General features: G+C 40.5%; 1 protein-coding gene across 1 annotated transcript in view; it reads left to right on the top strand.

Moving 5' to 3' along the window:
- Positions 1-12,124, top strand: part of adarb2 (adenosine deaminase RNA specific B2 (inactive)) — a 179,461-nt gene that overhangs the window by 151,395 nt on the left and 15,942 nt on the right. Inside the window, exons 5-7 of the mRNA XM_084340911.1 lie at positions 3,048-3,216; positions 6,932-7,083; positions 9,294-9,462. Coding sequence (XP_084197037.1) covers positions 3,048-3,216; positions 6,932-7,083; positions 9,294-9,462 — 490 coding nt within the window. The remainder of the gene's footprint in view (positions 1-3,047; positions 3,217-6,931; positions 7,084-9,293; positions 9,463-12,124) is intronic.

Here is a 12,124-nt window from a genome sequence, read left to right as displayed (position 1 = left end):
GATGGGTTCCACTGTTTATCTGATATCGCTGTGTTGGTGTTGTTCCTACAACATGAAAATTTGCTTCGCAACCATCATCACAACTGACCAAAACTATAAAAATAAAACAATAACAATAAATAAAAAATATTTATTGTTTTCATTGTTCTGTCGCAGTTTGGTTAGGTTTCGGCAACACAAGTACATGGTTAGGCTTAGGCAACACAAGTACTTGGTTAGGTTTAGGCAACACAAGTACTTGGTTAGGTTTAGACAACATATGTACCTGGTTAGGTTTAGGCAACGCAAGTACATGGTTAGGTTTAGACAACACAAGTACCTGTTTAGGTTTAGACAACACATGTACCTGGTTAGGTTTATGCAACATAAGTACATGGTTAGGTTTAGACAACACATGTACCTGGTTCTGTTATGCAACATAAGTACATGGTTAGGTTTAGACGACACATGTACCTGGTTAGGTTTAGACAACACATGTACCTGGTTCTGTTATGCAACATAAGTACATGGTTAGGTTTAGACGACACATGTACCTGGTTAGGTTTAGACAACATATGTACCTGGTTAGGTTTAGGCAACGCAAGTACATGGTTAGGTTTAGACAACACAAGTACCTGTTTAGGTTTAGACAACACATGTACCTGGTTAGGTTTATGCAACATAAGTACATGGTTAGGTTTAGACAACACATGTACCTGGTTCTGTTATGCAACATAAGTACATGGTTAGGTTTAGACGACACATGTACCTGGTTAGGTTTAGACAACACATGTACCTGGTTCTGTTATGCAACATAAGTACATGGTTAGGTTTAGACGACACATGTACCTGGTTAGGTTTAGACAACACATGTACCTGGTTAGGTTTAGGCAACATAAGTACATGGTTAGGTTTAGACAACACAAGTACCTGGTTAGGTTTATGCAACACAAGCACCTGGTTAGATTTAGGCAACACATGTACTTGGTTAGGTTTAGACAACACAAGTACTTGGTTAGGTTTAGGCAACACAAGTACTTGGTTAGGTTTAGACAACATATGTATAGGTTTAGGAAAGGGTCATGATTTAGGTTAAAATGGACCTTTTCGCAATGTTAATCACAAGTTAGAAGGGCCAACTTCTCCTTTGTGCATATTTTGGTTAGGGTTAGGGTCTTTTTCCTAAGTCTCATAGCTATGACATTACAAAAAGGTGATTGGTCAGTTGCAGTGATGGTCCTGAAGCAACATTAATTATGATACCGCAGAAACAACAAAACAAAACAGCGATATCAGATGCTGCGACTTCCACAGCCCCTACCCAGTAGCTGACCCTCTTTCCCTGGTTTAGAAATGTACCTTCTCAAGGTCAGTCATTGATGGTCCAGCCGCACAATGAGGACATCCTCTTGACTTTAATAACATTCCAGGACCTTGATCTTTGTTGCAGCTGTCACATAGATGCAAGATAGTAAAAAAAGAGGGATGATAAGGCTGTGAAGTCTACAAAGGATCATCACTCCTGTGGTGCAATGCTAGACATTTGCTCAGGCTGTGTCGTGCTGAGTCGGGAACAGACAGCCCTTCAGCCCAAGGGTCCATTGTACATAAAGAAAATATTTTTTCCAGCAAGCATGCCCCTGGACTGTCCAACCTACCTCCAGTTCCCCTCAGTTGAAAGAGGCAGCAGACCTGATAGCCTACTTGTATACAGAGAGCAAGTCTGGTTCTCTGCTGTGTTTTCTAGGCCTTTGTGTTTGGTTCATTTGATTTTAATGGATGCCTTTATTTGCATCTCCATATAACACCCACAGAAGACAAATCAGGCTTCCTTCTCAGAGGATCTACTCTGTATCTAGTTCTCCAAAGGTATTTGTAAAATGTACTGGTGTAGGAGAAAGACTGCTCAGGTTGCTATACATCCATTGAATATTGAATGAGAAGGTGTGGTGCTAGCTGAGTTTATAGGTGGTGGAGGGTCTCTTCCCTCCCTCACTCCTTGGATCCAGCTAATCCTGGCTGGTGTGGTGTGATAGGAGCTTCTGAAGAGACGCTCACTCATGCTACTCAGAGAACTGTGGTTATGGAAATAACCCAAAGCTATCTGTCAGAGTGACCTTTTCACCCTGTTCTCCTCTCATGTTTTAATTTTCGTTTCGCTATGTGAGCAAAGGGAACTCTTGTTTGGTCAAGTGAGAGACGCAACCGAGTTCAGTTTGTGGTTTAGTTTCACATCCTTCCATCTCTGTTAATGGTTGCATTGACTTTATTTTTAGTTTGTCTTATATTTTTCAAAAGAGACTAATTTGTCTTTTATTTTGTGCTACTTGGCATGACATGAAATCGCTTTTTACAAAGTAGTGTCAGGACTTCTTTGTCTATTCACTACTTCCTCAGGCCAAGTTGGCAATGTCTCAAACTGTTAAAATGTGCACAGGTGCAAAGTGGCAGCAAGCAGAGCATGACCCTATTGATGGAAGATGCATTTCTTAAAACCAGATTTCAGTATTTATTCTGGAGAAGGCCTTGTGGCGACTGTAGCTCTATTTTCTAAAATACTTAAGATATGACGCCTCCGCAGCATACAAATTAGACTATTTATATAATTCAGCACAAAAATGGGATAGAGGAAAGCTGTCTTGGGCTTCTACTGGCTTCTTTATGTTTTTTTGATGCCAACATGTGCTTGAAACCCAACATGTATTTATTTATTCGTGTCCTTTACCAAAACAAGTCTTTATTGATTATGTATAAATATATTACAAACAGATATTTTACATTTATTGTCTGAGAACACGCTGGCTTTTTCACCTTCTGCCACCTCGCTGTTGGTTTCTTGTTGTTAGTTTTAGCAATCTAAGGAATCTGAGTCTATCTTCCTCCTTCTTTGACTTTCTTAATAATGATGAAATGCCTCCCACAGACAGAAAGCTGAGGAAGGACATGCATTGGGTATCAAAAAATTGAGGGTTACTATTAAGCTCATGAATTAAGGAATCAATGTAGTCAGCGGATTGTATGACAAGCACAATAAGGAGAACATTTGTCTGTGTGTTATTGTTCAGCAGGTCTGGACCTGAGGCACGCCCAGGTGGTGGCGTTATCCACGGGGACCAAATGCATCAACGGGGAGTATCTGAGCGACCAGGGACAAGTGGTCAATGACTGTCACGCTGAGGTCACGGCCCGCAGAGCCCTGCTACGCTTCCTCTACTCTCAACTTGAACTCTTCTTGAGGTAATAGATCTGTTCTCTGCTGTATCATTCTTCAAGTGCTGCATTTACAGAGTCTGCAGTTTTGCAATTCCTGTGATATTTACATGAATCCCCTGAAATAGCCAGATAATGCTCGCTATAACTTGTCGATTGGTACTGTATCTATCTTCCATTAAGCAGTAACATCAGTGTTCTATGGCAGGCAGGCAGTCACACATGAGTTTTCCTCCGCAAGTCTCCTTCTTATCCACTTTACAAACATGAACACACATCATGTCCGTCAGCTTGTTGAACGAGACCGCAAACATTCACAGAGGAAAACGTGTCCTCCACTGCTAACATCAGTTTGCAGGCTAGACAGCTAATTAGCTGCTCGGCTGCAGCACATTAAACGCCATGCAAACGTGGCTTCAAATGTCACTTCAGTCCAGTTAGATGCCGGTCTGCTCCGTTCTCTTGAATACCACTAAGAACACGCTGCCTAGGCGTCAGTGCAAGTTTGTTTACTTTCACGGTTATCACGTGTCCTGGAAAATCTGGAAAACAGTTGACCAGTTTTAGAAGTCATAGAAAACATTATTGAAACTCCCCAAAACTACACAAAACAATATAGTATTAGTGGTATGAATTCAAATGAACCAGTCAGTTGTTGTTTTAAGAGTCTCATTTTTCTTTTGTATATTAACTATTGATCTTGATGAAAGCAAAACTTTCAACAACCCCTTGCTTACTTCATGCTATTCAGTTATTGATGTTCAGGCAGCCATGGATAATGCACTGTAATTCACAAAAGAAAAAGGCATTGGAGTTATAAATTGATTAATTGAGGAACGCATTAGTGTATGGGCATGCTCCCTGTTTATCGTACCAGCTAGATCATCACTGAAAATGTCCTGGAAAAGTCCTGGAAAATGATCCCGAGAAAAGAGTGGGAAACCTGACTTTGTCTTGTTCCCTGTGGTGTAACACTTGCAATTTGCCAGTTGCTGTCAGTTAAACATAGACAAGGACGAACCCCCACGGTCGATTGAGACATTTCCGATATTTCTCAAGACCTTTTTCTTCCATGTAAAAAGAAAAGACTATTAACGTTACATTAAAATATCATGTTGACATTATATTTAACTACAAAAAGGGCAGAAAGTTGTGCAGTTTGTGTAGACTGTAGTTTCCAAGGTGCCTCCAACAACTGTACCATGCATTACATTACAGGATGCTTAATAGCATTAAAAATGTTGTTTGTTGTGACTCCCGCTGCACTGCCAAAGAATGCCCTCTCCTCTATTATAAGCTCTATGGAAACTGCACTGCTTTGTTCACCAGAGACTTTTCAATAATCAACGAGCCATATGTGTGCTGATCTCTCCAGCTAACTAGGCATACTATCACACACTCAACTAGTTCAGCTCAGGGTCGCAGCCTATTTGTTTTTAGCACTGTACTATGCACTAAATGCATCTACTTTGTGTACCCTTGCAACCTGTAAAGCACGATCCGGTGCACAGAAATTCTCACCAACCATTTTTAACAGTATCAAGAGACAGTGTCGATGAGCTTTGACTCCAAACTGCCTCCAGTGCATAAGCATATATTATGTTTTTGAGCTCCCTGAGGAGCTCGATAGCAAGGCTGATTCATCAGATTAGTGGCTAGAAGTCTAGATCGTTGAATGTCATATTTGCATACGCAGCACTGACTTTTTGTCTTAGCACAATGCTGGATGGCAGGTACAGAGACTTTGCGGCTGAGTAAAATGGCTAATGGGGAAGATAACTCATAATGAAATGACCAAACAAAATGCCAGAACTGCCATATTTACACTCAGTGAAAGGACACCGGAGACAGAGGAGAGGTTATAGAAAGAGTGCAGCCGTGCTTTGCATTGTGATGCGTAGTTTAAATATACCTTGTGTACGTACTCGTGTGTGTGTGTGTGTGTGTGTGTGTGTGTGTGTGTGTGTGTGTGTGTGTGTGTGTGTGTGTGTGTGTGTGTGTGTGTGTGTGTGTGTGTGTGTGTGAGTGATGAAAGCCTTATCCCTGCTCAAAAACAATGACCCATTTTTTTAAGTAAGATTATGTATCACCTAGTCTTACACATTGCAAGTATTCAGCTCATTGTAAATGGATGAGAAAAACTTTTGATGTTGTCCTAAAAAAAGCATATTTTCTGATGAGTCACCTCAATCCTGTGTTGTTGTTACAGTAAAATGTTATATACAGATATCAGTTGCTAGCATTATGAGTGTGCTTACGAAGAAAGGAAATGGATTTTTTTTAACTTCATGTTATTCACCTGAATTTGACTGTTGGACCATTGTGTCTGTGTTTATTTACCAACCAATTAATTACTAATGTGCGGACTGTACAGATGTTAGCTTGCTAGCTAATACATAATGTAGGTGGCCCACATAAAGAGTGGGCCACCTACAGTGGTCCCGTCTGACTGTGCTCCTTAGATAGTACACCTTAGTTGTGTTTGGATAGTATTCATTACCCACAAGTGTCCTTTTTAATACTGGAAGGCCTTTCTAACACCTGTTTATAAAAAAGATTAAAAAGTCAATGTCTAAATATAAATCAACATTGACTTTTGTTTTCACACAGGAAATGTACCCTAGTCAGCTGGTTGGAAGTCCTTGTGTTTGACGCGTTATTATGGATCCCACTGGTTTTCTTGCAAGACCCACCCTACCCTGCCTTTGATTGGTTGCCTTCCTTGGTTGCATTCTCTATGCTTGATTCAAACTGTTAACTCATAGTGTAGCGTGTTATGTCTGCTTTGCTTGCTGCTCTTATATGGCGGTTTATGAGCTGTAGTTTCCCCGGTAAACACACCGAGCAATTCGACCAATTCATCACTCAATTTCCAGTGGACTACCGGGGTAACCAGGGGGGTGTTGACACGAAAATCTCTGTGAGATTTATTCAGTTTATTGGATGGATATTGGATAAGTTCAAAGTACCAGGACCATGAAGCAATCAATGACAGATGCAAGCCAATCAGAGGCAGAGTAGGGTGGGTCTTGCAAGAAAACCAGTGGGATCCATAATAATTTCATTAGCAATGCCCTCCTTTATAGAGTCCTTCCAACTGCTAATATCTACACCCACACTTACACCACAGTCGGGCGGGAGTTGCACTCATAGTTAGCAGTGGGTGACATATTTTAAAAACCCTAAAAAAGGACCCTTCAGTGTATCGGCTATTAGACTTGTCTATGACTTAAGCTGGCATCCAATTACGATTAAGTGTGGGGGCAACAAGTGAGTAGGGCAATCCAATTAAAGGACTGCACAGACATTAGCTCTAGTGTTAGCTAGGTAAGAACATATGTATTGTTTACACTGCCAGAAATTCTGCACTTTAAGATATTCCTCACCGTCTTGCATGTTAATTTACACTTAACCATCATTTTGACACAGCCACATCTTTAGTTGACCTTCATGATGAAACTTTCATGACTCAAATGCAAAGCATGTTTAGACCACACATTAAAGCCGTCCTCCCTGTTCCCCTCGAGACATTTAGACGGCCCGAGTAATGTCTCAGAGTCTGTGTGACAGCAGGAGAATGGACCGTGGTCAGGCAGAGAGTCAGTGTCCATCTCTCTGCCTCACTCCATCATTGTAAACTGAAAGTGGAAATCTATTTCCTATGCTGTGATGAATGGTGCGGCCTCTCTCATCAGTCTCCCTCGTACTTGTTGTTTGCATTTCCTCTTTTTCACAACTGAAGTAAAAGGCCAGAGGACTGGGAGGAGTCGATATTCGTCCGGCACAAGGAGTGCGGCTACAGGTTGAGAGACAACGTCCATTTCCACATGTACATCAGCACGTCGCCGTGTGGGGACGGGAGGCTCAACTCGCCATATGAAATCACCACCGACCGTAAGACACCAGGCCTTTCCTGTTTTTATTGTTCTACATAGGTTGATAATGCTGAAAATAGAAAATGAAATCTATGGGTAATGAACACGTGATGATGTATTGCTTTTTAATCAGTCATTGTCATTTCAGTCTGTCAGGTTTATGGAGATATATCTTGCAGATATTCTCAAAAGGCACTGCTCTGCGTCTTCTTTTTTTTTTCACCAGACACAGTCAAGGAGCTGGCATCCTTTTCATGTCACATTCCGTCTTTGGCCTCTTTCAGCCACGCTGTGCTGACTAGATGACATTTTATTGCTTACCCGCTGAAAATAAATTGTATATTCATTTAGACAGTTTGCCCAGCATTTTTCTGGTGGCCTACGAGTTGAGAAATGTAATCTGGACGGCAGTTTCCATCAGTAGAATATATACACCCCCCTTCCTTTCATCACAGGCTGAAGCAGCTATTCAGCTCTATGAATATACACTACAGTGGAGTGCATGGGGAGGTTTTACATGAAGCCAGTGAGGATGGAAAGGGAGAGAAGACGATGCTGTTGTTGGAGAAGCCTTTGAACCCAACGTCTTTGGTCATTAAACCTTTTTTAAATGTTCTGCAGTGCGCTCTCAGAGATTAGAAAATTACTTAGTACCTTTTTCTGACTGTTCTGGAAGTCGGGGCTTAATTTTTTAGCTGCTGTGACATGAGCCATGGAGGAAGAGAGGGATGGGAAGAGAGAAGGAAATAGAGTTTAAGCCTCAAGAATTGAGAGGTTATTAAAACAAAAAACTGCAGATATCTACATACACTCACTCACCCTGTTCTGTTCAGGAGATCTCCATATTGTAACTGTACTGAAAGCAAGAAAAACAATATCTACAATTTATCCAGTGCGGCTGTTTCCTTCTTCCTGAAAGTGGATATTCTGCTTCTATTTCTGATGTTATGAATGCTGTACTTTAAACATGCACTATATAGTTTCAAAATTACAATAGTAATAAGGTAATAATACAAATTCAGAAATATCTATTTGATATATTTACTACATCCTCGAGGGAAATAAGGTCCTCAGAACAATGGTAAAAAGGTATTTATGCAGGAGGGTACTGGAAATATACACAAAGTAAAACAATATGAAATTGTGTTTTCCTTTGTGTTTGTTTTAGTTCTCTCAGTCATTAAAATCAATCATTCTCTCTTGTCTCTTACTCTCTTTCTCCTCTCTTAAAATGTCTACCCAAAAACTACATAGTGCACCTTTAACTATATTAGCACTAGAGTTCATGCTGTCCTGCACCCCCACATGAAACTGCATGGAACTGGTGTAAAAGGATCGGGTACATTGCCTCCAGTGGTGTCAATCAGTGGCTAAGTTGCATTGTGGGTAGTGTAGGTGTAGGTAGTGTAGGTATAACAGTGTTATAGGAGTGCAATGCTGGACCAGTGGATTGCTTTTTAAAACCTGACGCCTACATTACCCACAATGCAGCTTAGCCACTGGAGGCAATTCATCAGATTGCATAGAGGTTCCTCTGGAGCCACAATAGGCTTCATAGTATTTTTTTTTTTTCATATATGCAACAGTGCTCCCTAAGACCTATAAACACACTTTGACGTATAAAATTGATGGAGTTACCCTTTAATCCAGGTGAATGGTTACTGGTTGGATACTGCTCCATATAGCCAGCAACAGTCCAGTCAAAATCATTATCAATTAGGCAGTCAGCAGTCCCAAAATATTACATTTAATTGCCTTAAATAAGCGATTAACCTCAATTAAACTTTTGCTTGCAAGGAATTGCAATATTTGTGCTCCACTGGAATCTGAAAGTTTTATTGTTTATCAGCTTACCATAATATTGAATAAACCTTTAAACTTTTTCTAATTACATGCAGCTAATTGCAAAGGAACACTAATGCTAAGTAGCTGAGAACATCTCTAATTAAACAGAAAATGACGTGTGCCATATAACGGATCATTTTTTATAATATATAAAAAGTAATATTGCAAGATGTTAACTGTCTTCTGCACAGCTTTCTGATCTGGTGTGTATTAAGTACATTTTCATCAAAAACCTCCAAAATGAAAACGGCTTTGAGTTTTAAAGAAATAACAGACTTCATTATCGGCTCATTAAATTGGGTATCCAGCAAAGCCGTGCGATAAGAAATGAAATAATGTGGAGCGATGGAGCTCAGGCTGGTTTTGTTTGTGTTGTGTTGGCAGTACACAGCAGCAGACACCTCATGAGAAAGCACCGCAGCCACCTGCGGACCAAAATCGAGTCCGGCGAGGGGACGGTGCCTGTACGATGCCGGGGACCCATCCAGACGTGGGACGGCGTCTTACAGGGGGAGCAGCTCATCACCATGTCGTGTACCGACAAGATCACCAGGTCAGTGCTGCCAGATGTTACCTGTGGGTTCAGAACTTTATTACTTGATGGGTGTTAGGTTGTGTTTTTCCTTTCTGTTTATATTCCTCCTGAATATATCTGTCAAAGTGGGTCAAAACTTAATTGAGCAGAAGCTCCTTTCTGTCCAGCTGCCACTCTGAATAACCTGTAAACTGAACGAGCCCTCCTGGTGAGTTCAAACTTAAAATCGAATCAGTTTATCAGATGAGGTGCTGTTGATCTAGCCTTGAAGTTTGATGTTGGACTGCAGAGAAAACCCTACTGTGTTCACTGTTTTGCAGTTTTGACTGTTTTCTCTTATTGCTGCTTTATTGACCATATCTCTCTCATAAAAGTGAAGTCGAATAGACCCGCAGTTCCATATCTCAAGCATTTACCACTGGTAAATAGATAAAGGGAAACCATCATACCACCGACACCACTGCCAAACTACCTTTCCTCATTTCTGTCATTTCAGTAATTGGTGTTGATTTCATTGTAAAGGTCGACACAAGATATCCTAACATGACCTCCTAACACACCATGTGATCAGCACATCCTGTCACCCAGGAGGTCCCTGACCTACATAAGAAAAGAAAAGGTCAAAGGATTGTTTGAAAGTTTAACTTTATGAGGAGATTAGTTTCCTTATGAGAAGTGGTGATCTCTGCTTAAATAAAGCATTTTAAAATGATGAGCTGGGCAGAGATTTGTCTGATATTTACCTCAGGGCATCTGTGTGTGTGTGTGTGTGTGTGTGTGTGTGTGTGTGTGTGTGTGTGTGTGTGTGTGTGTGTGTGTGTGTATGTTTGTGTTGACATGAGCCATGCTGTATGTGAAATCTTTTATAGTGTGGGTGGTGAGTATTGATTTCCCATATGTGACTGGAACGTCTAATCCCATTGTAATGAATTAGTGTATAAATCACGTCATTGTGTTAATCCCCAGATCCGTAGGGCTTCTTCTAGCTCGCTATCATATTAGTCATACAACCCTTCCACAACTGTAGGCTATTTATTGGTACTTAACCAGGTACATGCCAAAATGTGATGGCATGTTTCTACAATGGAATTTTTAGCTGACCCAAATATTTTCTGCAGGTCGCTATCAGGGTTAAACAGTTTAACTTGGAACTAATAACAGTGTCACTTATTAACCATTTATTTTGCCGTCTTGCGACTGGTAACTTTCGTACTACACAGAGAACAAAAAACACAATGGAGCCTGTGTATGTTCATAAATTGTTAATGCATGCTGGCAAGCCTGCGCAGGACAGACGGCACCGCTAAATCAGGACAGCTTTGCTCTTCCGCCTCCGTTTTCACACTGTCCTCGTGTGTGAGGAGCGAAGGCATCAGTGTGTACACACTGGAGCATCTTTACAGGCAGAGGGAGACATCTTCACACACACACACACACACACAAATATGCATAATGATATTTACTTACTGGATATTTAATTTAACACACTATTAGAGGTGATAGCTGATCATTATTTAATTATTTCTTTAATTAAATGAATTTGTGTTTTAGTTGTTCACACACTGAGTTAAAAGAGGCCATTTGTGCCTTTTTTCAGTTAGAGAACATCTGCTTCTGTAGGGACCAGCAGCCATGAACGAGAAGTTTTACAATGACTTAGCCTACAGTATATCCAAGTCAGTGTATCCTTTGCTAAACTTCGGTTACTGATTAATGGTTAATATTAAAATACAGACAGAGAAATGTTATAAATGTGAGTTACAATATATATCTAAGGTTAGCTAGCATTTGCTAACATTAGCCACAATACGCTATTGGTCATACCAGACTAAGGAAAGATGTACATATTTAGGAACATATCACATATTATATTATCACTGCACACCTTAAAGTAAACTACATTTTAAATTAAGAGTTGGCCTAATCAAATCATAGCACTAGTAGTCTTTTGGTGGTAGCAGTGGTGTAACCATGCTAGTAAGCCACTGCAGCACAGCCGTGTTTTGTGCTAACATTAGCTTGCTCAAATCCTCACAAGCTAACATGACAATGTATGCTGCCCTCAAATGGGGTCGTCTTTACCGCGTTCACACATGAATACCCCCCTTCTGTGGTATTAGCAACCTCATCGGTGGCAATTTCTGAAAGCTCAGAGTTCACGAGTTGTGACATGCTTGCTGGTGTTTTCAGTATTGGCAGAAGCCATGGAAGTTTTGATGGATGGGAAGTGATATATTGATTTTTTTTTTTCTGAGCAATTTTATAATATGAGTAAATGTTCAAGAAGCCTCGTCTTTTTCATGCTTTTGCACTTGCCTGCATTACATTACCTTCTTGCTAGCTTGCCAAATCGTTAGCTTTCAGACATTGTTGCCTAACGCTTAAACCCGTAAATGGCGTTCACCATCTTCGTTAACTTGTTAGCATGCTAACATTTGGAAAGTCTCACTAAACAAGTACAGCTGAGGCTGGTGGGACTGTACTCAGTTTGTAGGGTATTTTTTCATAAACCTAAGTACTGGACATCACGGTGGAGCCGAACAATGAATGTATGAATGTTTCAATCTAGACCAAAGTGGTGGAGTGATTCTATCCCTAGAATCATGCCGTTAGCTTGGCTAAAATTAAATAAATAAATAAATACTCCCACCCTTGATGTCTTTTCTGACATATCTGAAAT

Source organism: Pagrus pagrus (genome assembly GCF_965226575.1).
Source record: "Pagrus pagrus genome assembly, chromosome: 20".
Lineage (NCBI taxonomy): Eukaryota > Metazoa > Chordata > Actinopteri > Spariformes > Sparidae > Pagrus > Pagrus pagrus.
The sequence above is the reverse complement of the archived record's forward strand: the minus strand, read 5'-3'. Positions and strand labels throughout refer to the sequence as shown.